A 27,919-nucleotide genomic window follows, 5' to 3' on the forward strand; every position below is an offset into this window, starting at 1 on the left:
TAAATAAACTTTATTTTTGTAACAACCAATTCTTAATTCTTTTAACAAGAATTTATTTGTGTATCTACTATACATAAGAAATTGACCTTGTTGTAGCCGCCAGCCCCCGATAGACACACAGACCACCAGAAATCAGTGAGTTATAGGAAACACACTCTTTATTCAGCCAGCTGGGTCTGCTAGGGGTACGCAGACCCCAAATTAAGCAGCCCCAAAATGTAGAGGTACAGGGTTTTTAAGCCCTAAATCCCATTCCTCATTCTGTCTTAACACAAAAATCTATTTTTCTTCTATTTACTAACTGTCAACCAACAGGTAGGTTGTGCAAGCGGGGGTACAGAAGCAGAGAGCTTATTGTTAGAATGTTATGTTCCCATGGGTGATAACCTGTGTTCCCATGGGCGATAGCCTATGTTCCCATGGGCAATAGCGAAGCAGTAATTTTCCAGCCAGCACGACCTAAGCATAAATAGAACAGAAAATAATCATTCTGTGTCTACAACAAGAAGAAACATCATTATTCTGATTTGCTGTTGCTACCTAGTGTGAAAGTGCTGAGCTGGGTGTAGGGCAGTAAGCTACACCATTATGCTCTGTGTAGGAGGGGTCCCTGCAGTGTTTGCACACTTTGATCCAAGTATGGGATCCAGTAAGACTGAAGAATAAAACAGGAACATGCACCAAAGATTAGCTATGATGTGGTGGCCCAACCTGGGGTAGACTTTGGTTTGAAGCCAGTCAGCCTGGGGCCTGAAGGTGGAATTCTCAGGAGTCCTGGTAGGTCTGGGAGAAGTGAGCTGCCAGGAGGCCTGCCTTGTGGCCACAATGTGCGCCTCCCCACAGGGCAGGCTGGAGTCTGGGTGCTGAGCAAAGCCCTGAGCTGGTGGCCATCCTGGGATGAGACTGGCCCAGGCAGCCACTCATATGGCCACACTGTTGGGAATTCGGTCTGGGGACAAGTAGTAATATGGCAGCTTCTTATTCTTGTTGCGCTCAGCAATCACACTGACTACGGCGTCGAGGTTCTTGCGGAATCGGGCCATGGCCTCCCTTACAGGTTTCTCGATGAAATGCTCCTCTGGGTACATGCCCAGGAACAGCTGAAGGCCCGGACACAGACAGACATACATACAGACCGGTTAATCTGCAATGAGGCAATGTTAACTGACAGGCCTTGTCCCACCCGTAGAGATGATCCCTTGGGAGTCGACCTCTGCTGCCTGGTGAGAGTGCCCTGAGAATGCAAATGCCATCGCCGACCTGGCTTTCTGGAAGGAAGCCTCCAGGGGCAGGGGTGGGAGAACATACAGATAATGGGAGAAATAACTGTCCCACTACAGGCTGTCTATAAGGATGTGTAATGGTGCAGGTAAATGTGGAGGCTGTTGTTTGCCCAGCTGTAGTGGGCATGTGGCTGTGGAGTCCTGCTCTGCACTGTCCTATACAACACTCCTGCCTTCCCATCTCGCTCCAGGCAGAGGGATGTAGGGGCCAGAGCTGGCCTTTTTTCCCCCCTGTTGAGATGGTGTGCTCATTTGCACACTCACATATCTACAAATTAAAACTAGACATATTAAAAATACTATCGATTGCTAAAATTGGACAGTTTCATATCCAGGGCTGGAAAGAATGAGAGAAACATTATATGCTATTGATGGGATTTTGGATTAAGTTTGTGAAGGGCAGTTCAGTCTCAACATTCTTTTAACTAAGAAATTCTGCTAGGAATATATCCTCTGTTCCTGTTGAATACATGTGCAAAGATATACACAAAGATGTTTGTGAGGGACCAACACATTAGCAGAGGCCCTAAAGCAACCTAAATGTCTATAAGTCTGGGCCTGGTCAAATTAGTATAGTCATTCTGCACAGTACTGAGCTAATGCCATTGGGTTAATTCTACTGAGATATTTTCCTGGAACTGGCTCAGTGCCCACACTGCACCACACTGCTTTGGGATTATGTTAAACAAGGTGTATGTGCATGGAAATGTCTGGAAGAATACCCAAGAAACCCTCAGTTATTATCTCTGGGGTGCCAGGGAGAAACCCACAAGAGAGAGCTTTGTCAATAACTGGGCGTGGTGGGTGTGCCCTTGTGGGGAACATCACCAAGGAGCAGAGTCTCTTGTGCTCTTCTTCCCCAGTCTTGACTGAGCTCCCTCCAGGCTCAGGCCTGAGGACCTTGTGGGCCACCCCAGCCTTGGAAGTCAAGATTCCTGGTGGGCAGTTGTCCACCCTGAGCCCTGAATCACAAAACCCTGAGGTTGAGGAATGGGTTAAACCTGGGTGACCTACCTGCCAGGAGGGGCAGAATGGCCTTACCTCATTTTCCTGGAACTGGCTCAGTGCCCACACTGCACCCAGGTGCCAGCAGGAGCGGCCACGGTCTGGAAGTGTGTCCACGATCTGCTCGATAGTGACCACACCCTTGGCTGTGGGTGGCGGGGCTCGCATAGTTGGGGGAGCATTGGGGATCCAGGAGCACCAGTCATACTGCAGGGAGAGCCGAGAAACATGCAGTCCCGCTGCCGCCCACCTGCGCCTCTAGCCTCCCTCCTGTGCACTCCTCCTGCTCCAGCAGGCCCTGGGCAGTGAGCTACAGCCCCCTTGCTATGGCCGGACCCTCTGCTAAGCCCACTGAATCTTCGTCTGGAACACTCAATTAGGGGCCCTGAGGATGCCTGGCTTTCTCCATGCACCCAGCTGGCTGGAAGACTAGGAAGAGGGGCAGCCCTTCCCAGCAGGTCAATAGCAGACAGGGTCAAGGTGACCTTCCTGATTTCCCACCTAGAAGTCTTTCCCTACCCTTGCCCACCTGGCCAAAGTTTACTGCTGCATGCTGGGCTGAGGCCGTGAAGATTACCACTGTAAGGTACTCAGACAACTTCTCCTTGGTCTTGATGGACTTGGGGAAGCCTAAGGCAGAGTTATGGGCTGGCTAAGGCTTGCTCTTGGGAAAGGACATCCGACCAGCAGAGCCCCATCCCTATCCCTGGCCCTCCCTTGGCTCCCCCAAGCTGGTGCTGGAGGGCCCAGCATGGAAGAGGACAGCAGCTTGGCCCAGTGTCCTGATGTTTATGACTTGGGCTCTCAGGGCTGAGAAAGTCCCTGAGATATCCCCATGAAGCATACTGGTAGCCAGGGGTCCCTTGGGAACTCTGTCTTCAGCACCAGGTGCTTAGATGAATGCCACAGGCCAGTGTTGCCCAGGGAAAGTCAGAGGAGAAAGGAAGAGCAGAAGAGAGGACTGGAAGAGAGCTGGGGGTGGTTCTTACCTGAAGTCTTCTTGCCCCGCATACCGTACACATAAATGTCCTTCACGAAGTCCTGTAGCTCCTGGTCCTCCACCACCACTTGGTCACTCTCATAGTAGATGCCTACTACGTCAGCTGTGAATCTGGCTCAGGAAGAGGGACCCAGCCAGGAGCGGATAATCAAGCCAGGGTCCACAGAGCTGTGCCTCCAGGCCCCAGGGCAGGGCCCCATTAGTCACTCTATCACTTACTCCTTAATTTATAGGTCATTAAGGTCACCCCTACCCCATGCCTAGCCTCCCCTTCCTCCATCAGTGCCCTGACAAGAAAATCAAGCCCCTAAATCCCTGAGTCAGTTGTGCAGGCCCCTGGCTGAGTCTATCAATGCCCAAGTCCACTCCTCCTCCAAGACCTCCACTCCTGCCACACAAAGCAGGTCCCACAGCCCAGCATACACTCACGTCTTGATGGCCTCCCACACCAGGAGTCCGTCATCTCGGTAGAAGTAGTAGGGAATGTCCTCTGTACTGTCCATGCCCCGGGCCTTGATGGCCTCAGGAAAGCACAGGGAGGCGTAGGTGAGGTCCTGCATGGCCCTCTGCACCATCTGCACATGGCCACCACCCCCTGTAGCATTGGCCTTGAGTGAGAAGAGAGAGAGAATGTTGTGAGCTAGGGCCGGTTCTCCCTTTCCAGTTTCCTGCTCCAGAGCTCACCAGGAGAAACTGTGATTGGCAGTGTGATGGCCAGGCATGTAGAGGGTCAAAGCCATGTCCTGTGAGGTGAGAGGGAAAAATGTTTAACTCGGAGAATGCCAGGGCAGCTCAATGAGGAGATTACAGAGAGGAGCCTCTGCCTGATCTAATGCAAGGGAGTGAGGTGGACAGGTATGTGCATAGACTGGAGCAGCTGCAGAAGGAGGGGTGAGATTCCACCCTAAGAGTGCAGCAGGGATAGCTGGCAGAGTGTGGGGCCTGGGCTGCTGCAGCCTTGCACTTGCTCTAGTTCTGAGTGCAGGCTGCCTAGACTCTCAGCACTGCTCTCAGTGGCTAATATATGTGTTAAAGAAGTGGGCAGATACCAGCTCTGAGGACCTACACAACTCTGTTGAAGGCTTGTGGTGTGCTTAGGTGAGGGCCGCAGAGACACACAAGGAGGGATCCTGGTACTCCTCCCAGCAGCTGAGATATAGGCACACATGCTCACAGGCATGCACATGCACAGACGGAGGCTAAGCAGTTAGGCCACAGACATGAGTCCCAAGGGATCATTTGACCTAAGCAGGACCAATCAGAGTTGCTGCTCCCCCGTACTGTCTATTTGGATGGGAGATGATGTTCACTGTGTGGGAACATGAGCCTGGAGCTTGCCGTGGTGGAGTCCTGTCCTCCTCCTATAGGGGAAAGCCTTTCTGGAAAAATGAGGCCAACAGAGTTTAAAGAGGCAAAGAGTGTGAGCCAGTGTTCTCGGACCTGGGGACACTGAGTCACTGGGTCCATTTTAGTCTGAGGCTTCCTCACCCTTAATATCCAGGTATACAAGATATTACGTTTCCTTTCTGGCTTCAGCTGGTTTGAGTTGGATTTTGTCTTTTGCAACCCAAACAGTGGCTCAATCTTAGTAATCATCTGGCTACTCACTGATTAGAGGTAGGAAAGCAGGAAGGTTAGAGGGTGAGGGCTGCTTGGAGAGTCCGGGCTTAGTAAGGCTACAGGGCAGTCAAAACAGGGTGGAGTGCTGCCTGAGAGGATATGAGGGGTGAGTAGGGACCAAAGCCCCACTGAGGAGGAGAGTGGGTTGGGAGCACTGATGTACTGGAAGAGTGGGTGGCGGGAGGTTGTGCTCAGAGTGATGGATAGCAGAGCAGGAGGGAAGACCCAGGTTCCTAGTGCATAAGAGGTGGGTGCCAGGAGGCAGGGTCTGTACCACATGCCAGAGGAAGGGAAAGGGGAAAGGTGGGAGGAAGTGACAGGGAGCCAACATGAAGAGGAAAATCTGATGGTGAGCAGCACACAGTGCATTCAGAAGAGGAGAGCTGGCCCAGTTGCCCAGTAGGAGGGACTGAGGAGTGGCTACAGAAACTGGGGAGCCTTCACTCTGCATGCCTCCAGTCTCCACCCTTGCCAGGCCTCCACCCCTGTGGTGCTGAATGGCCTGGTCTCCAGAGAGGAAATCTGGACCTGAGATGGAGGCAGAGGTTTTGAGAGGGGCTCTGCCCTGCATGGTGATGGGGGTGGCAGGTGCCCACCTTGTCAAAGAGGCCGTACTCGCAGATGAGCTGCTCTCGGGCCTTGGTGTTGATGGCGATGGTGAACCGCACGTGTGCCACCAGGAGCTGGGCAGAGAACCAGGGAAAACATCAGAGAAGGCCTGGCTGGGGCCCCTCACTAGGTTTGCACCTCCTCTGAAGCCCTCAGCAGCCCCACCTAGTCCACTGTGGAGGCGTGACGCTAGGGCTCAGGGAGGAAGTAAAGGTTGGCATGCTGGTCTTCACTGCTGAGTAGCTCCTGGAGGCCTGGGGGTGCACTTTTGATGCTTAGCGATAAAGATAATGATAAAAATAATTGTCAATGCTTGTATTGAGCTCAACTAAGTGCCAGGCACTGTTTTAAGCTCTCTGAATTTGTTAACTATTTTAATCCTGACAATAATCCTGTGAAGCAGGTATACTATTTGATCTCTGTTTTACAGATGGGGAAACTGATGCAGTCACCCAAGCAGTCAGTGCCGATAGGATTCGGGAAGAGGCAAAGGCTTGGATAATAGGGGCTACTATCTGGGCTCAGATGAGGGTCATGCTGAACTCACTTGCCTCTTCAAACTCTGTCCTTCCCCCTCAAGCCACCAGGGTCTGTCAGGCCCAGGTTCCTTGTGTCCTTAGGAACCATCAGGCTTTCAGCAGGCATCATTGGCCCCTGAATCTCTCTCCCAGGAGTCCTCACATGCCGGCCACTCCCAGCCATAGTCCAGTGGGCAATCAGTGCCCCTCCCCCTCCCTCATATTACTTCCATATCCAAATGCTTCCCTCAACTAGGTGAGGCAGTAGCTTGCTGTACCTTGAAAATGGGGTGTACAGCAGGCAGCTGGCGGTACATGGCGATGCCAAAAACTTCAGATACCAGATGTGTGCGCAGAAGGTGAGTGATAGTCTGGTGGACGTGGAAGTCACTGGAACGCACCCAGATTTTGGCCAGAAGCCAGTCATATTTTGCATCCGAAGGGAGAAAAATAGGGTTCTCATCTCCTGGGACTTGGTTGAGCTGATACATAAGAGAAAGAAAATATACTACAATCTTTCTCTCCAAACTATATCTATAGGAGAGCCTAGCCTCAGGAAGTTCCAGAAGGGTCCAAATTTCATAAACAGTGACTTTGGAATTGTGAGAGGATCATGGAGCAGGGCAGAGGGATCAGGGTTCATGTTTCCCATCCTAGCTACATCATTTACTACCTGTGAGACCCTGGACAACTTACTGAGCCTTTCTTAGCTCTCGTGTCATCATCTGGAATAAGGGAACAGTATGTACTCACCTCACAGAGCTATTATGGGAGTGAGTAAGACGGCATGAAGGCATCGGCACAGAGTGAGCGCATTAAGGTGTTTAGGGCACATTGCTGTGGTCTTCCACCAGCCCCCCATCTCCCCTCTTGCCTTTTCTATCCCTTTCACTCCCTCCTGGTTCTGGCTGCCATTTGGTATCCAGCACTTTCCCTTCCTCTGCTCTTCCCTTTAAATGCTGCTGTTTCCCAGGCTCTGCCTTGGTGCTCTTGACTCTTCTCTTGCCCTGACAAGCTTCTCTAGTTCCCAGGACTCTAGGGTCTTCATGATGCAGTGTCCTGGGTTGCTATCCCTTAAGCCCAGAACTGTGGCCAGATGCCTCCTTTGTAGAGGTCAGACTTGTCTTCCCTCCCCAGTTTCTACTCCATACTGGGCCAAGGTGATTTTTTTTCCTAAAATGGAAATCATGTCATGCCAACCCCTTTCTTAAAAACACTTAGTCACCTCTTAATGCCAGAAAAGAAAGCCCCCAAACTCTGTGGTCTGGCCACTGACAATGGATCCCTTCCTACGTCTCACTCCACCCATGCCAACAGCCACTCGCATTCATTGAGCTAGCACAGCTTCTGGCCCCCACAGCATGATGTCATATGAACCTGTGAAACAGGCACTGTCATTACCCCATCTTTCAGAGGAGGACCCAAACAGACATTTAGGATGACAATGAATTATCCAGACAAGAGAATAGTGGAGGAGAGGCATTCCAGCTGCAGGAGCCATAGGCAAGAACTTGGTCTGGGAAGGGCTGTGCTGGGCGGCAGGCCCTTCCGAGACCAGTGTAGCTACAGCAGTGTGACCAATGAGGAGAACTGCCTGAGAGTGTGGAGAGGGGCCTGACTGAGTGGGCTCCTTAAGGTTATGCTAAGTGATTTGAAAAGTAATTTCCCTGTCTCTCTCTCGCTCGCTCTCTCTCTCTCTCTCTCTCTCGCGTGCGCGCGCGCGCGAACACTGTGCATAGAAATATGATGCCAGCCACAAATAGCATTTAAAATTTTCAGGCAGCCACAGTAATGAAAGTAAAAAGAAACAGGTAAAGTTTATGTTAATAATAAAATTTTGTTTTACTTAATATATGTAAAATATTATCATTTCAACATGAAAATAATATAAAATTGTTAATGAGATATTTTATGTTCTTTTTCTCACTAAGTCTTTGAAATCAGGTGTGTATTTTACACTTACAACATGCCTTGGTTCAGACTAACCACATCTTGATGCTCTAGAGACATGGGTGGCCAGTGGTTCCTGAACTGGACAGGGCAGCTCTAGACAGCCAGCTCCATCCTGCTCACCGGGGATAGACTAGTGCAGGGAGGAGGGGAGAGCAGAATTTGGCCTTCACAATATCCTTGAGTTTGTTTATTAATGCAATTAGTTGACAACCTTTAAATATCAGATAATTTCACATAAAAATTTGGAATACCAGTTATTCTTTGGAAAATTAGGTCTGAACTCTGAACTCATATTCTCATGGGACAACACTTGGGTCCCTTTTAAACAATGCCAGCTCCCCCTCCTACTGCCCCACCCCTCCCTGGTGCTCATTTGCACTAACTACCTGGCCCCACAGGTCTCCCAAAGCACAAGTGAGGCCTGCCATGCTCTGGGACATACTCTGTGGTGGAGCAGACCCTCTGTTACATGCGAGGGGCTGCATGCTATCTCATTTAGTCTTCACTATCACCCTACGAGGTGGGTATTCCTTGCCATCTCCATTTTACAAAGGGGCTTAAGGCTCAGAGTGGTTAAGCAGCTTCCTAAGTCACTAAGTAGGTAACAGCTCAGCTGGGATGGGCCTCAGTGCCTTGCCCATTCCCTTGCAGCCTTTCTCTCCACTCTCAGTGCCTAGTCCAGACCCTCACTTACTTTCTCCCTTGAGCTCTTACACAGGCCTCACGGACACCTCTGATTTTGGCCTTCCCCTCTCACCCTTCCTTCCCATCCTCCCCTCAGGCCTCCAGAGTGCATCCTGAATGGCTTGGTGTTTTTGTTTTTTAAATGTTTTTTTGGGTAAGGAAGTTGTTTTTTGTTTCTGATTAGGAAATAATATATGCATATTATAAAATAATTCTAGTCATTACAGAAGATCGTAGGAAAACATTATAATCTACCTTATTTGCATATGTGCATATTTATCTATTCAGTTTTCCATAAGTTGAACGCTATTATAATGAACATCTATTTCTTCTTTCTTTGGTTTGCCTGTGCCTCAACTAGCCTATCGCAACATTCCTGACCTGGTGACCCTGTGTCCTGCACTTCCACACAACTACACGAGTATCTGGGCACATCCATGCTGTGCTGCTTCCTTGCATTCAGTTTACATAGAAGAGATGATACAATCTCTACTTTGTGTCTTTTCCGATTTGTTAACTTATTGTGGAAACTCCTCCAGGTCAGCTGGGTAGATCTACCTCATTCGTTTTAATGGTGGTAGAACATTTCATGGTCTGGACATAAAAGGTTTCATTCAATTAGTCCTCTATTGCCTTCAGATTTTCCTTGTTTGTTTCACCACCACAAACAGTGCTGTGACAACATGCTCGCACAGGTGTCCATTAGATTTGTGTTTCTTTTCTTCTGCCTGGGAACTAGAGTGCGAGCTCCCGCTGTGCTGTAGGGAAAGCCTGGTTCTGTCTGCTAGACAGTACCCTGCTGCTCAGCTCCCTCAGCTGGCATGCACCCGCTCAGAGGTGCTGGCTGTCAGAACACTTAAATGGTAAAAGTCACGGTCCAGAGCTCCTGAGTGTCCTTCCCCTTGCTCTGGCCATGCTGGCCCCGCTGGCCCGAGGACCCTCTGACCACCCACTGCAGTACAGAACCTCAAGAAGCACACCTGGTATGGCAGGTGCTGTGGAACCTTCTCAGTGCAGGCCCAGGTACCAACTGCGGACTCCCCAGGCCTGCCCAATTACTACAGAGTGAACCATCCCCCCAGGCTGCAAACTCAGGCCTGTGTGTGGAGGCACCTTCCTTGTTAGAAGATGAGCATGGCTTCCCCACTCCCCCACCCCCCACCCCAGTCTGATGGGTCAGAAGTGAGAATTTATTGTAACTTTAATTTGCATTTCCTTAACTAATGGCAAGGTTGAGAGTTTTTCCATATGTTGATTGTCCATTTACATTTCCTCTTCAATCAAATGCCTATGCATACTCCCTGAGATTTTCCTATTAGAATATATGCCTTTTCCTTAGCAATTTGAAAGAGCTATTTGCATGTTATAGATAGCCATCCTTTATCTGTCACTGTGTGGCAGTTATTTTCCCCAATCTATTATTTGCCCTTCGGCTTTGTTTATGGTAAATTTTACCATTCATTTTTAAAAACAGCACATAATCAAACATGCCTATCTTTTCCTTTATAACTTCTTGTTTTTTTATTTTCACCTTTAAAAAATCTCAGTACTCCTATTACTATTTTAATTTTTATTTGTTGTGGCTGCTAAATGTTATTAAATTTCCTTTTAGTTTCAATTGATACAACCAGAAGATTTTTTTCTTATTGCTGTAGTGAATTATGCTGATAGTTTTCCTGATATTGAGACATCTGGAATAAACTCTACTTGGTTGTGACATATTAGTTTTCACCACACTGCTGCATTCACTTTGCTAATATATTTAGATTTCTCTTAAACTCTATATTTGTAACTTGGAGTGGTCCTCAGCTTTCTTTTGGAGCCTGTATCAGTTTCAGCACTGAGGTTATGCCAGCTTCACAGAATGAATTGTGGGGGTGAAATGCCTTAAAGAGCTCCGAAAATGTCTGTTGTCTTAAAAGCTGCCTAAAACTCGGCTGTTCATCATACAGGTTTCTCACCAGTCAAGACATTTAATTGGCTTTCTAATCACTTATGTGGAAATTGGCCTATTCTCTACAATTTTTTTCTCATAATTTATATTTCCCTAGGTATCCATGTCTTCTGGTTTTTCAAATTTGTTGCCACGTTATTACTTTTTTAAAAAATCTGTGATTATATCTTTTTTCTTATGTCTCATCTTGTATATTTTTACTTTTTTTTTTTTCTTCTTTCATTAGCCTCATAAGGGGGTTATTTATTTTTCCAGACCCTTTAAAGAACTCGATTTTGGATTTACTATCCTCTGGCTTTTATTAGCATGGTTTTTTATAGTTTGCAAAGTTCTCATTTTCAGGAGAGGGAAGATATTTAGGAATGTTCTGGGACTTGCCCAAAGTCCCATGGCCTGTTAGCAAGAGTCAGAGCTGGGACTTAAGCAAGGGCCCTAACTCCAGGCCACTCCAACTCTCCGGAGGATAGGCTGCTTCAGAGGTGCCTGCCCGTGGTAAATGGCCCCCCACCTTGCATCTCCTAGCTGTTCAGTTCTCTCACATCACCTGTCCCTTTACCTTTTGCTTCAGTTTCTTGAGCACAGGGCTTCTCTCTGATAACAGGCTGGAACTCCTTTGGGGGAGATGTGCCCCAGAGACTGGGCGACTTGAGGTGGACACAGACTTTGGAGCCAGATGGCCTGACGTGAGTCCCAGCTCTACTACTCACTGTGTGCACCTGTGCCTCAGTTTTACAATCTGAGGAAAATGATCCCCAGCAGAAGTGTTTGCCTACCTTGCAGGGTTGTAGTGACAATTATATGAATAGAGGCAGGTCCAAATGTTTCAGAATCTGGGATTTTTAAGATTTTTAGCAATGTGTATACTTCATTATGTGACACTTCTGTTTCCCTCCCTGGGTCTCAGGCAACATAATATTTTACAATCAAACATATTAGTACTTCTGCAGTGACACATACGCATTTCACATAGACTGGGACAAAGCCTTTAGTGGTCTCTTCTATTGGTTCAGAGCAAGTTTTGCTGCCAGTGAATTTGCTTTCAGTCTTTGAAAAACCTAGCAGTATTAGGACTTTTTTGAATTTCGGAATTGAGGGTAAGAGATTGTGGACTGTGCAGCTTAACCCTGAGGATAGTCTTGGCATCTGGTTAGCACCTGGCAAAAACAGTTGCTATCATGTCCTGAGCATCCAATGCCCGGTTCATGGTTGGCTCAAACTACTGTTTGCTGAATGCATGTCTGCCTGTCCCCCGTGGGGCCTGCGCAGACCACCCCCACAGACCTACACCTTGTCCTGTCCTGGGTGTTGTTTCCTGCTGTCTGCATACCAGCTCCCACTGTATTTCAGCTTCCTGGTGTTCTGAGGAAGCAGAAGGCAGCCAGGAACAGGGAGAGATGAAACTCTGTTCCACTTGTCTCTCCCCTAAACTGCTGCCCTCTCTCCTCCTCTATTGTCCCTGGTGGAAACGAGAACCGTGGGCACTCAAAGGCAGCTTCCTAGGACCGGCACGTTACCTGACCAGCCTCCATGGTGCCTCTCAGAGGCTTCAGTCTCTAGTTTATCTCCCTGCTTCATCTGCCTGGCCTCTGTTGGTGTTTTGATTTGGGGCCCCTGCTCAGGATGCTGGGGTTGGGGCGAAGTATGTTATTTCAGGGCAGGTCCTCTGTAGAGCACTTTGCCTTGCCAGGAATTCTCGAATGTATCTTGGGGAGTGGAGCCCTGTCTTCCCCTGTGGACAGCCTTCCCTATGGCTGGCAGGAAGCTCTAGGTCCTTATTTTTCCTGTCTACCTGGTAGAGCCTTTAGCAGCCTTCTTAGAAAATACAAGGCAGAACTACCTCCTTCTCCTGGAGTTAAGATGGAGCCTTCCAGGAAAAATCCTCCCTGAGGCCTGGCCGCTGAGGGCAGAGCCACCCATGATAAGAACAGGGCCTGGCAGCCTACCTGGATAGCAATGGGGACCATCTTGTTGGCCAGGTTCTTGTACAGCAAGCAGATGGGCGCAGCCAGGAACTGCAGAGTGCAGGGGTCTGTTTTGTTGGCATCGATGCCATCCAGCAGTTCAAAGTCCACGATGAAGATGTTCCCTTGCTGTAGAGGCAAAAAGGAATACGTCTAAGTCAGTGTCAGTCAGATGGACCCAAGAATAAAGCCCAGAGGGAAGGATAGGCAGCTTTGGAGGCCCCTGGCATCTCAGTGGAGTTAAGAATCTGTAGTTCTTTCGTCATCCAACTCAAAGGCTGATTCACGCCACGAGTTTTCACAGGTTGTAGAGGTTTTTCCATAAGGTGGAGAAATGGTGGTAGCCAATTTAGCATTTGTTGTACCTGAAATCTGCTTGACCCTTATGAAAGATGTTGAAAGACCACTCAGAGTGGCAATTTAATAATAATAAGAGTTTAGGTAAAATAGATGAGAGAAGTCAAATAGCAAAGAGTGATGTGACTCCAGGTACAAAAAATTCAACACTGGGCAAATCTGAGGGTCAAAGTCACCCTTGGGACAGAGATGGAAAGTGGGTGGGTCTTCAGGAGTGGGATCCTCTGCAGAGGGGTGGGTCTATATGGGGGTTACACAGGGTCATGGTGGCTTCTTCAGATGCTGGAGGTGCTCTTCTGGGGCAGGGAGAAGCTGCAGGGGCTGGGGTTGGGCGTTTTGTAGGAGTGGTGTGCTCTGTCCTGGTCTGAGGTTGGTGGCACAGTGGGGTGGGTCACTTGGTGCAAGTTCATTGAGCTTGCTGACACTCCTGATTTGTGCCCTTTTCTGTAGTTATTATGCTTCACTACAGAACGAATGTGCCTATGATTTGGGGAAAGTAGAAAACTGCCCTTTCCAAACTATACAGAGTCTTCTAGAGTAGCAGTCCCTATCCTTTTTGGCACAAGGGTCTGGTGCTCTTATGAGAATCTAATGCCTGATGATCTGAACGGGAGCTGAGGCAGTGATGCTAGCGCTGGGGAGTGGCTGCAAATACAGATGAAGCTTTGCTTGCTGACCCGCCGCTCACTTCCTACTGTGTGGCCTGGTTCCTAACAGGCCACGGACTGGTACAGATCTGCGGCCCAGGGGTTGGGGACCCCTCTATTAGATTACTGCTTCACAACCAAAAGCCAGTTGAATGTCCAGACCATTGCTCAAAAGTAAGATGACCATTGTGACAAAGATACCTACAACCTACCTGCCCAGGAAGTGATAAAGACCCCGGAGTGGAGGCTGTTCCATGCCAGGGTAACTAGATGCAGAGATGGCTGCTCAGTCCCTTCCAATTCTAGGATTCTCTGGCTTTTAATGTTCTGTGATTATCTGATTTGAAGTTTGAAACCTATAGCACTGATTCAATGTTAATATATCCAGCAATTAATCTACAGAGAAATACTGCTGTGTGTGCTGCCTGTGTGGGGCCACATGTTGTTCTCAGCTGTGCATGTAACCAGATGGTATCTGAGGGCCTGGGCAGGTCCAGGAGGGGTCTAGGAATGCATGCCCTGGGGCAAGGGCCTTTCCTAAGGACTTCAGCTGGCCAATGGCCCCCCAAAGACAGGTGGGCAGGGTGTGGGGGCTGGGAGATCTGTCCACAGATGGCACTGATCACCCCTCTCTGGCTGGAGCCCCAAAGTTAGCTGAGCAAGCAAGACAGGGTAACCAGAAACAGAAGACCACCTAGACACCTGGGGGCAGGTGGCAGGAGGCCCAGTCATCCTGGTTCTAGTAGGAAAAAGCCAAATGACAGGAGACCAAAGGCCATTCCTGGGTCCTCAAGTCCCCAGCATGGAAGGTACCCAACACTGAGTCCCATCAGACCCACAGTGGAGGTGGTTTGAACTCTTTCTGTCTTAAGACTAGGTTATTCTTAGAACTAGAGAGGGCTGACTGTGTAGGTAAGGGCCAGAAGAAGGTTTGGGGAGTGGGTGAGGGCAGAAGCAGATGCCACCAATGTTTCTGATTAGAAAGTCAAAAATTCCATCAGTTTTCTCCTTTATTTTATTTTTGTTCTGCGGAAGGCTAATTCTTTCTCCAGTTTCCTCACCTTTGCAAGGTGGGTGACAATTTGAAGGCCATGTGTGTAAAACATTTCTCATAATGCCTGGTCCACAATAGCCCCTAGTCAGAGGGAGCTCTTTGAATTACTTATATTGACATTGATAATATTGATATTATGCTCCTAGCCTTACGGGGAAATATCACCTTCAATTCCTCTTTCTACATTGGACAAGACAGATTTCATAAATGCCCAGCGATGCCAAGAACAGTTGATCTCGCCATCGGCCCAGCAGACAAGCCTGGAAGATGGTGGCCTGGGAGCCAGTGAGTACTGGTCAACAGCAAGTGGTTTCTGCCCAATAGAGTGTGATACAGACATCTGAGCTGAGCCTCTGGCCTGGACCATCATCTCTAGCCAACCAGGTCTTACCTCGACCTCCTGCTCCAAGGTGAGCTGCCGCTCTAGGCTGCACTCCACCATCTCCGTAGTCACTGGGAGCTTCTCAGGAAGCTTCGTGCATCGCTGGATCAACACAGGGTTGCAGCCATTCAGGAACTGGTAACCGAACATGAGATCTTCCTGCCAGTGATTCATGACCCGCTCTGTGGGGGAGAGAATCATGGCACAGCCTGAGCTCTCAGGGGGAGGGGGGAGCTTGGGCTCTGCTTGGTCCCCTCTCCCAGGCACTTATTGGACAGCTGACTGACTGCAGGCTCTGCCTGCCATGCCAAACTGCCTGTCCCCCTGCCCATCTCTGAGTCAGGTCATGGCACTACCTGGTCCTCCCTGAGATGGCCCTTAGGCTCAGAAGGTTACTGGGGCACCCCTTTCTTAAGTACAAAACAAAAATAGGCAAATGGGATTGCATCAAACTAAAAACCTTTTGCACAGCAAAGGAAACAATCAACGGAATAAAAAGGCAACCCACAGAATGGGAGAAAATATTTGCAAAGCATGTATCCGATAAAGGGTTAATGTGATATATATATGGAACTCTTGCAATTCGATAGTAAAAAGGACTAATAATTCAATTAAAAAATGGGCAAAAGACTTGAACAGACATTTCTCCAAAGACATACAAATACTAGCAAGTATATAAAAATTGCTCAATGACCCTAACCACCAGGGAAATGCAAATTAAAACCACAATAAGATATCATATTACACCTGTCAGGAGGGCTATTATAAAAAGATGAAACAAAAGACAAGTGAGGATGTGGAGAAGTTGGAACCCTTGTGCAGTGCTGGTAGGAATACAAAATGTGCAGCCATTATGGAAAACAGCATGGGGTGCAGGGGATGATGGCCTGGGTGAAGGGGCAGCCTGGGAAGTTGGGCCAGGTGGGCCAGCCCTGCTGGAGCAGGGTGCGGCAATCTTTTCTAATTCCAAGCTAGTCTCCCCAGCAACATGAGAACTCCCAATGGCACACTCACCAGAAATAGTGTTGCTGATTTTGACGAAGATTTTTTCAAAGTCGGCAAAGTCATTCCAGGAAGACTGGAACATGTGCATGAAGGAATTGATGAACAGGTTCTCCATCCTGCACACCAGGAGACAGTGTCATCCTTTGCACATGCTCTGGCTTCACCTTCCTGCAAAGCCTCTTCACACTGTGGTCTCATGGAACCTCTAGGTGTCATCTGGGCAGCAGGAACTTGAACCCAGGGCAGCTGCTGGAGACAGCTGATTGGCCTTGTGGAACCAGGACAGAAACTGGATGCTCTTCCTACTATCCCTTTCCAATGAAAGAGATGGGTCACCTGTCTAATCTCTTTCATGCATGCATGCATTCATTCATTCATTCTCAGCACAAGTTTCCAGGGAGAGTGCCACATTTCCTATGCAGCTGCTCTACTGAGTCTCCTGGATTTTGGAGGGATGAGCCGTTCAGTTGAGTTTGACCTTCATTTACTTTCTGTCTAACCTTGCCTCTGTGCCTGGTGCTTACACAGTATCCAAATGCTCATTACACGGGACAGCAAAACAATCCAGAACAGGAGCTCGATAAATTCCAAATGCAGGCTGCAGGCAGGTAAGGAGGCCTGAATACTAGAGGAGTGGGGAGGAAACAGGTAACTGCTTGTTACTCTGCCCACCCCTCCAGTATTCAGGCCTCCTTATCTGCTCTGTCTTTTGTATGTCACAACTTGGGGGCCTTTGCATGTGCAGTTTGCCTTGAAACACTCTGCACCCCTCTTTCTTCTTTTATGAGGATGTAGCGCGAGTGTATCTTGAAGCCTCATCCAATGCACCCCTACTCCTCCTTCAATGCTGGGGAAGCTGTTCCTTCTCCATATCAGGCTGGCCCTGTGGTGCTGTCTCTGCAATGCTGATGGAAGATTACATACGAACCCATTTGTGTGAATACTTGCCTGCTGCCTTAGATACAGGAGCTCAAAAGCATGTCTGCATTGCTCGGCTCTGAGCGCAAGCCTCCTTGCACTAAAGGGGACTGTGCAGAAGTGCTCCTCCAGTGGGCTCCCCTTCCTATCGTCCCTTACCCCCGAGAATGCCAGGCAGAGTGGAGCCTTTCCCCACGGAAGCAGCCCCACTCTCCTTAGACAGTGGGCTGTCTTTGGGTGAGTGTTGTTGTGGAAAGGTTTGGGAGTTCCGTAGCCTCCTCACATCCTCCCCAACTACCAGAATCAAAGGATGGAAATTTGGGTGTTTTATCCAAAATGAACTTGGCTGATGGGAACAGAGGTCTCTGCCATCCCAAGGGAGCCACCTGTGAGCATGGATGAGGGCAGCAAGTCTGAGTGACCAAAGGCGGGAGCTTGGCAGACAAGCAGGAGATGCCGTGGCCCATTCCTGGCCCTGCCAAGCAGGAGAAAGACACTTGAGATAGAACTTGACACATCTCCTTGCAGACTCCCCTTCTGGATCTGCCTCAGTTTAGCAAATGTTTCTCTCCTTTGTACTGATCATCCAGGGACCTCTAGGACCCCACGATGTTCAGGAGAGGGTCTTGGGGGCTACAAGGCTGGTAACCTTTGTGAGCCTCAACTTCTCCTCTGTGTGTTGGACCATCCAGCTGCCTGCAGGCTACTGAGATGCTGAAATGGAAGAGGCTGGAACACAGACAGGGCATTGGTGGCGGCACATAGCAGGCACTCAGTGCTTTGGAGCCTGGGAGTAATGCCAGCATCGTATTCTCGTCCGTGGCTGGTATCTTTATCACTTTTATCACAGCCCCTCGTGGGGAAGTAAGAACTTTTACACCCATGCTTGTTGCAGCCTCTCTATCAGTAGGAAGGCTGCCAGGGCCCAGGAATGCCCCCAGCTAAACTTCTTTCAGCCATTTACCTCCTTCCTCACCTAGCATCCATGGCCCTCCTATAACTCCCTTGCTAGCTGAGTCTCCAGGGATAGTAATCCTTCTTAAGCTAAAGGAGTAAACCTCAGGGTGACATCTCATGTCAATCTGGGTGTGGAAAGGACTTGTTTTTGGGAAAAGAGAGGCCTTCCCAGGCCCCTCCTATCCCCACAGCCCTGAGGATAGCCTGGCATCAGAACATGCCCAGGAAAGAAGTCTTGGAATTCGTGGGGAACTGGGAGTGAGTCACAAGTCCATAACCCAGTCACTCCCCACCAGGAGTGGGTCACAGTCTTTCCAGCTGGGTCTCTTTGACCTCAAAATAGGGTGGGGTGTGGTAGCACTCGGAGGAAGCCACAGATCTAGGAAGAAGTGGAGTTAGGAGGAAAATATTTGCATGTCCTCTAGAGGCAAAATATTTCTACATACTTAAAGACAATTGAATATGAGGGACTTCAAAAATCTGTTATTGCTACAAAGAGGAATCCGTAGTAGCCTAGAGAGGGCACCTAGCTCATTTGAGGTCACACAGCCAGGTAACAACATGGCCAGATAGCAGCACAGGCAATGGCACAGCCAGGAGAGAATCTGTGCTGAGTTGCTGACCTGGGCTGAGAAAGGTGGGAGCTTTCGCTTTCTCTACTTCCCCTGCTAACTTTCCTTCTTCTAACAGCCTCTTCATTTCTCATTTCACTGTTTGGCTGATTGGGGTCAGGGGCACAGCTCACTGAGGAGGCCTGGCCTAGTTCCAGGCACAGCAGGTGGCTTGGAGGAAACGAGCCACCAGAGTTACCCAGAAGTGGTGCGGAAATTGAGCTGCCTAGAAGCGGACGTTCAATGGGGAAGTGCTTTTTGGGGACCTCAGCCATGAGTTTCGGTTTTCCAAAGGAGGGCTGGGTTTAGCCATGGTGAGAGTGGCACTGCTATGGCATGAGCCGCAGAGACGCAGGCCAGGCCTTGGGTCTGTGTATTCTGTCTATCAGAGACCTTTAGTGCAGAGCAGGCTGCCAGGCACTGGGTGGGCATCCTTTCCCCATCAGACCACTCAAGGGCTGGACCAGAGGCTCTCAGAGCCCCCCATCCTATGTGCTGAAGTCCGGATATCAGAATCCTAGATGGGCCTGGGAGTCCACATGCAAGAAGAGAAAAGAAGAGAAAAGGCAGCTGAGATGGGTGTAGGTCAGCACAGAGTGTTAAGGACCTGGCCTGAAATTCCAGCCCCAATGCTTCCCAGCCATGTAGGCTTGGGCAAGTCCCTAACCTCACTGTGCCTCAATTTCTTCATCTTTTAAATGAGCATGATTTTCCCTGACTCACAGGGGTGACATGATGTATAGAAAGCATCGGTATGTAAAAAGAGTTCAACAAATATTAGCAACTAGTACCATGATTATCACTTATTGTTGACATTAAAGTCTGCAGCCTTAGGCCACAGTGTTTTAGGGGGACCAGTGGGTAAGTCCATAATGCAGTCTGCAGCACAGCACTTTGCATCTCCCTTTCCCCCCAGGGCTTTCTGTCTAATTCACTCATCCCCTTTCTTCCTTCACTCCCAATTCATGAAAGAATCTTCACTTACTAACTCTTCTTTACTGCCTTTCCTCCTTTCTGCCCCCACAAAGTGCTCCTGCCCAGAGCACTGGTGATTTCTGAGTGATTGTACCCAAAGGGCCTGGTCAGCCCTAAACTTCCCTGATCTTTCTGAAGCATCTGACAAGCAACTCAGTCTTACTTCCCTACACACATCACAACTCCAGACCTCCTGGATCATCAGAGTTCTCACTTCCCAGAATACCATCTCTTCTGCTCCTCTAATCAGTGCGGTGAACTCCTATGAATCTTCAAAACCCAGGTGGGGCTTTTCTCTTAGAAAGCATTTTTCTGATGCTGTCTCCTAGAGTTACTTCCTCCCTTATCTCATTTCCCTAGTGATCTTTTCCTAAGGAATATCTACCATATGCTATTGTGATGGGCTATCCTATCCATAGCTCAGTCCCCACTAGACTATGAGCTCCTTGGAGCTAGGACAAAGGGGCCACTTTTCATTCATCTTGGATCCCCACCAACCAGGATCTGTCAAAAAAGGAGCAGCAGGTAGCCTCCTCCTCCAGGCTTGCTCTCAGGGGGGCTGAGGAAGCCGAGGAGAGCTAGCAAATAGAAAGTGACATGCCTGATAAGGCAGCTCCCTGGCAGGTCCCCTTTTCCGAACTCAGGACTGAGGAGAAAGTCTTCCTGAGGTGCCTAGAATGGAGACACTAGAGAGTATTCACCTACATTGTGCCAGACACCACCATAGGGACATTGCACACACAAGTTGATTTAAATCTCATAATAATTCTAGCAGCTAGGCATGATTGGCCTCAGATTATAGGAAGAAATCTTTGAATTGGAAAACTTAACTCCTCCAAAATGGTGCAGATAGAGTTTGAATCAACCCCAGCTGGCCAAGCTTTAACTAAGCAACCTTTGCTTTTAAAGGATAATTAGATATAAGTTGATAATTCTTGCTAATTTTAATAGATAATAGATTTTCCCCCAGGAAAGCAACGTATAACCTGGTACTGCAAGTGTGGTCCATGGACCACCAACATTAGCATCACTTGAGGGCTTACTGGGACTGCAGACTCTTACCCCACTGGAACCCACTGATCGGAACCTGTGGGCCAATATTCCACAGAGGCCCATGTACACGGGAATGTTTGAGGGATGCTGTCTAGACCCAGGTTTTCTCACTGGGAAGCCTGGCTGCTTGTCCTTGACATCGTAAGCAAGGATGGCTTGATGGAGCTGCCTAGTGTCCAGGAGAGAAGCTCAATTGCCCTAAGATGGGCCTCGCAAAAAACAAAACAAAACAAAACAAAAAAACAGCCAAGTTAAACCTGCATCTTCCTTTATGGAGTTTGTTTCAAGGCAGAAATCAACATTTTCTTTATCTAGTCCCAGGGCAGGTATAATGCAGATGTAAGGGAGGGGCACCAGAAAATAACAGACAAAGATTGCAGGGACCTAGAACACTACTGGAGTCAGGCATACAGTAGGCACTCCATAAATTCCATTTGAGTTAAATTGAAGAGCAGAGAAGGACATAGAGAAGAGATGAAAATGAAAAGAGGGGAAAGGTAAATGAACCTTTAGCCCCGGTTTTCCCACTCGTACACTGAGGGAGACCTGTGTCCCTCTGAGGAGTCTGGAGAACAACATTAAGCAGATTTCTTTATGTCAGGATTTCTCAAGCCTTTACAATTCTCTAGAGCAGGGCTGTCTGTGATCCCCAGACCAGCTGCATCCACACCTCTTGGGGCCTTGTTAGAAATGCAGATTATCAGGCCCCACCTAAGGCCTCTTTTTCAGACACTTGGGGGTCGGTCTAGAAATCCAGATTTTAACAAGCCTCCAGGGGATTCTGATGCAAGCTATAGTTTGAGAACCACTGCTGAAGAGGTTGCAATATTTTCCAAATTAATTTGACTATAGAACAAACCCCCTTTTAGGGAAACACTACTTTACACTTTGTGTTAACTCTTGCTCTTATTCTATGACCTATTTTCAACAAGAAAAAAAATGCTGCTTTAGCAAATATAATTAAAAATTTTTCAGGTTTGTCTAACTTTTAGGTGGGATTTTCCTCCTACATTTCCCAACAAATTTCTTTTCCAAAGGGACAGAGCTCTGATTTGATAATAAAATTCAATACAGGTAAATAGGATTGGTATATAGACATACAAGCATCAGTTAGAAAAAGAAGATGACTTTTAAAATTTTCAAGATCAGGAGATTTTGGGTAGCACTTGTGAAATTAAAGGGGAGAAACCTATTTTCTATGAGTGCTTTGGTGATATGGAGCCAACTTATTCCTGAGTGTCAATAAGAGGGCATGGGGGTGGGGTTTTTCCAGCACAAAATTCATGGCTTTGGCTTCCAAAGCCAAGAGAATGAGCTCGCTTAACTTTTCTCCTCTCCATCCCTTCATCTTACCCTCTAGCCTTGGGGAGCCCCACCCCCATGTCTCAGCAGATTGCTTTCATCTCTTCCTTCTCTCCCCAGAACTCTGCCCCATCCATTGTCATTCCATCTCATCTCTCTAGGTTCCTGCTCTTCATCTCAGGGACAGGCTCTTTCCTTCCCTTCACAACCAGCTCCTTTCAAGGAGCTGCCATATATATGTAACAATTTGGCATATAAAACAAGCACTGGGTGGCCAAATTATATGCCAAATTGTTACATATATGTCTGCAATGTGGCTCTGATTCCCCTCACATCTTCCCACCTTTCACTGAACATTGCAAATTCAGTGTGGGGGGCGAGGAGCAGGGGTGGGGAGCAGTTATTGCTGTCAGACCACACTCCCCTTCCTTTCCCATCCCAATAACAAAGCCTCTATCTGGGCCTTGGCCCTTTCCCCTGTCCCTCACAGAGCTCGCAACTTACTTGGCCTCAATACCCTCCAAAGCCTTTCTGCATAGCCACAAGCCCACAAGTCCTACTGCCCGCTGAGCATTGCCAGCAGATGCTGCACAGGTTTCTTGATCTTAACATGCCCCCAAACTGGACTCATGTTCCCCTCCAAAATTCTTCTTCCCCAGCTTCCCCTTTTAAGGGCCACCTACTTTCCCTATAAGCCAGATGCACAATGTCAAAGATGTCTTGGGTTCTCCCCTCAGCCTCTCCCCATTGTGACCTGAATTCCAACTAGATCTTAGGTCTATCTATTCCACATCCCACAGTCTTCCCTACTCTACTGTTCCCTGCCTTCATTCAGCTTCCTCCATATCTCTGGGCTCCCTTGTCTCACCCTCAAGGGCGCCAGGTCAAGCATCTGCAATGTGGCTCTGATTCCCCTCACATCTTCCTACCTTTCACTGAACATGACAAATTCAGACTCATAGTGGTCAACTGCAGCTCGTGGCAGTATTTCTGGTGCTGCCTTCCTTGGAAGACATCTGTGGTATGGGTGAGGTGTCTCTGTACTCAGGGAGAAGGTTGTCCCATTCCAGGAGCTGCCCTCACCCAGTCTCATCTGATAGGAAAGGCACAATGGATGAGGGTCTGAGCACCCTAGTCCTTGCATGAGGCTGGTCACCTCTGCACCTTTGGGAAGGAAGCTCTTTTTCTAAATTTCCTTTAAAGAGGACATTCTCTTATTAGCTTGGCAACCTCCTGCAATCAAGCTCCACACAGCAAATGGTGAATAGTGAGTAAACATATAAGCTGCTGCTCCTTTGATGCCATCAGAAAATTTCACAACTCACCTGGTTCTGTGAGCAGGCCCAGCCACATCCGGTGCTCTCTCTGCCCCTGAATCCTTGCCCCATTTCTGTGTCTGTTTGTTCAGCAGCAAGGCCAGGCCAGATGCCCTTCTGCTGTGAAGCCTTCCTGGACCCCATAATAAGATAACATCAGACAGAGTGAGAGTCCTTCTATGAGGCCTTGAGGGCAGAGGCCGATCTGAGGGAGCAGGTGCTCAGCATGTGTGTGATGATGGAGAAGTGGTCCTGCCTGGCCTGACCCCATTACCAGGAATGAATAAAGATTAATGCTGTCTTTAGGGAGAAGCTTCTCTGTTCATGGTTAATATATGTGGTCCCACTATATTCTCACAAGCCCGAGGGGCTGTGGTCTTGCTTTTTAGATGAACATACCAAGGTTGAGAGAAGTTAGATATTTTCCCTAGGATCACCTTTTACTGGTCTAGGCTCCTCTCTCATGCACCTCTCATCTCCCCAAGATGGGGTTCTGCTGAGCTGCTTCTCTGAGGTCCAGCTCCCTTGACTCAGGCTGTATCCCCTTCAAATGCAGAGGCCATGTCTCTTACCTCCTCCCTAGTACCTCATGGACCTTAGTTCACTGTGCCAACAGAGATGGTTCTCAGCTGACTGCCCTACATGTGCTGTGCCAGGAGAGGCAAAGGACCCATCTCAGGATTTCTTTGTTCGTTTCCTGCCAAATAGTCCATAGCTCAAGAGGCCAAGTGACATGGATGATGTAAAGAAATATGGGCTATGGTATTGCTGGAGAGATGGTGGCCCGCATGGCTAGTACTAGGGAGCACAGAGGAGAAGACTCAGGGGCTTCTAGGAGCTTCTGGGAGAAGAGGCACCTCACCCAAGTCCTGAAACGCGATGATTTGGACTTAGCTAGGCAAAGAAAAAAGAAGGGCATTTGAACAGAGGAAACAGCATGGGCAAAGACAAAGGGCCTGAAGACAACCTGCAAACCAGTTCTGGATGCATATGGCTAGAATGTACGGTGAATGTGAGGGCAGGAGAGAAGGCTGGAGAGCTGGGCAGAGATGCCTGGGCTCTCAACAGCAATTGTGGCAATTATTTAAGGATTTTAGACAGGGAAATAAAAGAACTATATTTGCCTTTGTAGACAGAGCCTCCAACAGACTGTATGTCTACTTGATAATAACCTTCCAATTATGTGAAATAGGGCTCAGAGAAGCAGGTAGAAGAATGTTCTTGAATGTCCCAGGGAGAGATGGAGGGGCTGGGAGTGGAAGACATGCATACTGAGACCCAGGAGGTGGACTTGACCCCAAGTGCAACTGGGTGGAGGATAAGCTCAAGGAAAGAATCAACTTTGGCTATATACTGGAATTCTCCAGGGAGCTTTTAAAATATACCTATGTCTGGACTGGCAGGTCCAGGAGGGGCGGGGTAGGGGAAGGGAAGGTAGCATGGAATCTATAACATTAAATGCAAAATCAGAATTGAGAACCACTGATCTAGGTAGTGCTGCCTTCCTTGGATGGGGATACACATCCTTAGCCACGAAGGGGACATATGAGAAGGAAAGGTAATTATATATGTGTGTGTGTGTGAAGTGAGGGTCTGTGAGGTAACAAAAAAGGGTCCTGAGAGGACATCTGGGTCACACTCAATTCATTTTGACACACTCAATTCATTTTTACTTATCACTTATTCTGCGACAGCTGTTGTGCTAGGCTCCTGAAATACAAAGATGACAATGACCTTAAGCTTTCATTCCACCATCCATTCACCATCCATCCATCCATCCATCCATCCTCCCATTCACCATGCTTCTACTCACCCACCGTCCATCCATCCGTCCGTCCGTCCATCCGTCCATCCATCCACCATCTGCCATCTAGTCATTCCTCCCTCCCTTTACCATCCATCCATTCATTCTTCCACCAACCACCCTTCCATCTCTCCACCATCCATCCACCATCCTTCCTTCCACCATTAGTAAGCAAGGTGGCACTACTCCCCAAAGCAGTATCATCTCCTCTGACCTCACTGCTTCTCCATTCTTATCATTTTCTCTCCAAACTGTTCCTTTCACAAGGGCCTTTTGTCCTGCTTGTCCCATCCTGGTGTGGGCTGTACTCTACTAAAGACATATGCCTTTGATTCAACAATGCCAACCTCTGGGTGGGAAGTAAGACATTTAATTGTTATGATGCTTCTAGGGAGCCAGGTGTTTTGTTTTAATTTTTTTCTCTAATTGATCCCAATTGTAATGATGTGTGTTGGGGGTGAGGGGAGATTTCCCAACTTTGGACCCAAATAGACCTGGATTCAAATTCTGGTTTTGACAATTTCTAAATTTTAGGCAAATTCCTTGATCTGGACCAGCAGAACCTCAGTTTACTCATCCGGAAACACAGTACTTACCTCTCGGGGTGCTGTGAAGGTTACATTAGATTATTCTGTGTAGAAACCACACACATCTAGAAGCCTGGCACTTAGCAGAGGCTAGTTAAGTCAGGCACTTACTATGCCTCTTTCCTACTTATATGCGACCTCAGGAAGACAGATATATATAGGGGATTCTCTACAAAGGCTGATTGTGAGTGTGTGAGTGTGTGTGTGTGTGTGTGCGTGTGTATGTGTGTGTGTACGTGTACAGTTCTTTCATTATGTCCAAAGGAGGAAGGCCTTGGCGCAGGCCTAGGAGTGTGGCTTCCTGCACTTTCCTTTCAGAAATATGATGAAATGAGGCATGCTTCTTTAGGGGAGCAGCTATGCAACTAAACAAATGGAAATTGGCTGAGTTGGTGGTTTTCCACCTGCTTGTTTCCTGGATATGCCTACCTGGGGCAGAGTCCCACCCTGGGAGACTCAGCTCCTGGCTGTGGAGTTGGGCGGTGCTGAAGCTCCTTGGGGCATTATAAGTCTTGGTCAGATTGCAGAACCAGGATTTAGAGTTTTCTGGATTTCCGTGATTGTGAGAATTCCCTAAAATGTCCAAGTACAGATTCAAAGGTCCTTCACCTAGCCCTCGGGTAGGGCAGGGGCTCCATATTTTTAACAAGCACCCAGAAGACTCAGGGTTAGCCAAACTTTAAAAAACTGCTGTAATTCAACCGCAAAGAGGAAGCACAGAACTTGATCTCTGCCATTTATTAGCAGGGGACTTGGGCAAGGTACTTGACTTCCTCAGGTTCTTTAGCTGCAAATGGGGATAATGACTCTGGCTACTGCATGGGGACACAGTGTACATGCCAGTAATCAGCACGGGCATGGCGGCCATTATTACTGCAGAGACCTGCCATTTAGGTGACAGCCTGGACACTGACTACTCCTGTGTTGGCCATAGAGGGGATGAGATGTGCATGGGAATGGGGCATTCTGAGTAAAGAACTTCTCTTGGGCTGAAACATAGCTATGTTTGGTGTCTGGAATACTCCAGGTTGTAACTTTGTTTAGATACAGGATATCCTGTGATTATGCATTGAGAATCCACTCTATGGCCAAGATGTAATCAAATGTGTTAGGGAAGAGGTGCTTGGCTGAGCTTCTCCTTCAGCCCAAGGCCCCCATGAGGAAAGTAGTGAGGTCTCACTTCTGGCCCTGGCCACTGGAGGAGCTGCCCAGTGTCTTTAAGTTTTCATAGACTTACGCTTTAGAGTAGTTCAGAACAAAGTCCACTCCTTTCTCACTATCAAACTGGATATCGCGAGGTAAATCCTTGTGGTATTTGGCATCAATACTCAAGGGGAAGCCAGGGTTCCATTCCATCCATCTGAGCATCAACAAGAACAAAACTGGGTTAAGTGTTTTGGGTTGGGACTCTCAGGCTGAGAAGGCTGCCTATGTGGTCTGAGGATGTGCCTGCCATTAAGTCAACAAGTTATAGCTGAGCATACATCTAGTAAGGTACTGTGACCCCTCCCACTTTGCTGTTCCCTGAACATCACAATGAGAGGCCTGAGGCCTCCTAAACCTGATACTGGGCTTACAGCAGGTGTAGCAAATGGTAGGTGTGCACTAGTCTGTAAAAAGGAATTGGAAAAGGAAGCATCAGAAGACCTCATTTATTTGAGGTAAGACTCAATAGCAATGTCTCTCAATGTTCTCCCCAGTACAGAACTGCCTTGCCAGTTATGGGAATTAAATGTGGTTAAGGCTGTCCCACCATGCCTGACCGGGACATCCAATGTCGTACTGGCTTGGTCAGTGGACCCAGAACTGCGTGTGGTGGTCAGGGGAAAGTGGACAGTTTTATGTCTGTGTGGTAGGGTACACAAGGCTATGGGTGGCTGAATGAGCCCATTGGGCATAGATAGCTGCCAATAGCAGGTTTAGAGATTGTTATAATCAAAATAGCTCCCCCAAAGACAGATCATACACTCTATCCATTCAAAAATTTTAAATCCTGGTGTCCTTGAAACATAAATGTCCATAGCATTGGACATTTATTTCTTTTATTTTTTAACTTAGATTTCATTTTTGTTTATTGCAAAAAAAACCAAAACAAACCTTGTCAATTTTTTTTAAGGCAGGGAGAATGATCTTGTATATGTTTAAAAACAAAAATTATATTCTGAGATTTCAGCTTTTCCATTTATATTCCTAATTCTCCTTCCTTTTTGACCTTTCTTATGAGAAGAAAGTAAAACATTGAGATTTTTAGTCATTAAAAAGTTTTGAGTCCCTGCACCCCTATGTTAATTGCAGCATTATTTCCATAGCCAAGATATGGAAGCAACGAGAGAGAGAGAGAGAGAGAGAGAGAGAGAGAGAGAG

At 48.0% G+C, this 27,919-nt stretch overlaps 1 protein-coding gene across 1 annotated transcript in view; it reads right to left on the reverse strand.

Moving 5' to 3' along the window:
- Positions 1-368: 368 nt before the first annotated feature.
- The window catches only part of ALOX5 (arachidonate 5-lipoxygenase), a 50,364-nt gene continuing 22,813 nt past the window's right edge, over positions 369-27,919 (reverse strand). The window contains exons 4-14 of the mRNA XM_039872411.1: positions 26,793-26,915; positions 16,042-16,148; positions 15,037-15,209; positions 12,570-12,716; positions 6,314-6,517; positions 5,505-5,591; positions 3,718-3,896; positions 3,278-3,399; positions 2,818-2,918; positions 2,325-2,495; positions 369-1,100 (exon numbers count right to left, since the gene is read on the reverse strand). Coding sequence (XP_039728345.1) covers positions 921-1,100; positions 2,325-2,495; positions 2,818-2,918; positions 3,278-3,399; positions 3,718-3,896; positions 5,505-5,591; positions 6,314-6,517; positions 12,570-12,716; positions 15,037-15,209; positions 16,042-16,148; positions 26,793-26,915 — 1,594 coding nt within the window. The 3' untranslated portion in view covers positions 369-920. The remainder of the gene's footprint in view (positions 1,101-2,324; positions 2,496-2,817; positions 2,919-3,277; positions 3,400-3,717; positions 3,897-5,504; positions 5,592-6,313; positions 6,518-12,569; positions 12,717-15,036; positions 15,210-16,041; positions 16,149-26,792; positions 26,916-27,919) is intronic.

The sequence above is a fragment of the Pteropus medius genome, unplaced genomic scaffold (genome assembly GCF_902729225.1).
Source record: "Pteropus medius unplaced genomic scaffold, Ma_sr-lr_union100, whole genome shotgun sequence".
Classification (NCBI taxonomy): domain Eukaryota; kingdom Metazoa; phylum Chordata; class Mammalia; order Chiroptera; family Pteropodidae; genus Pteropus; species Pteropus medius.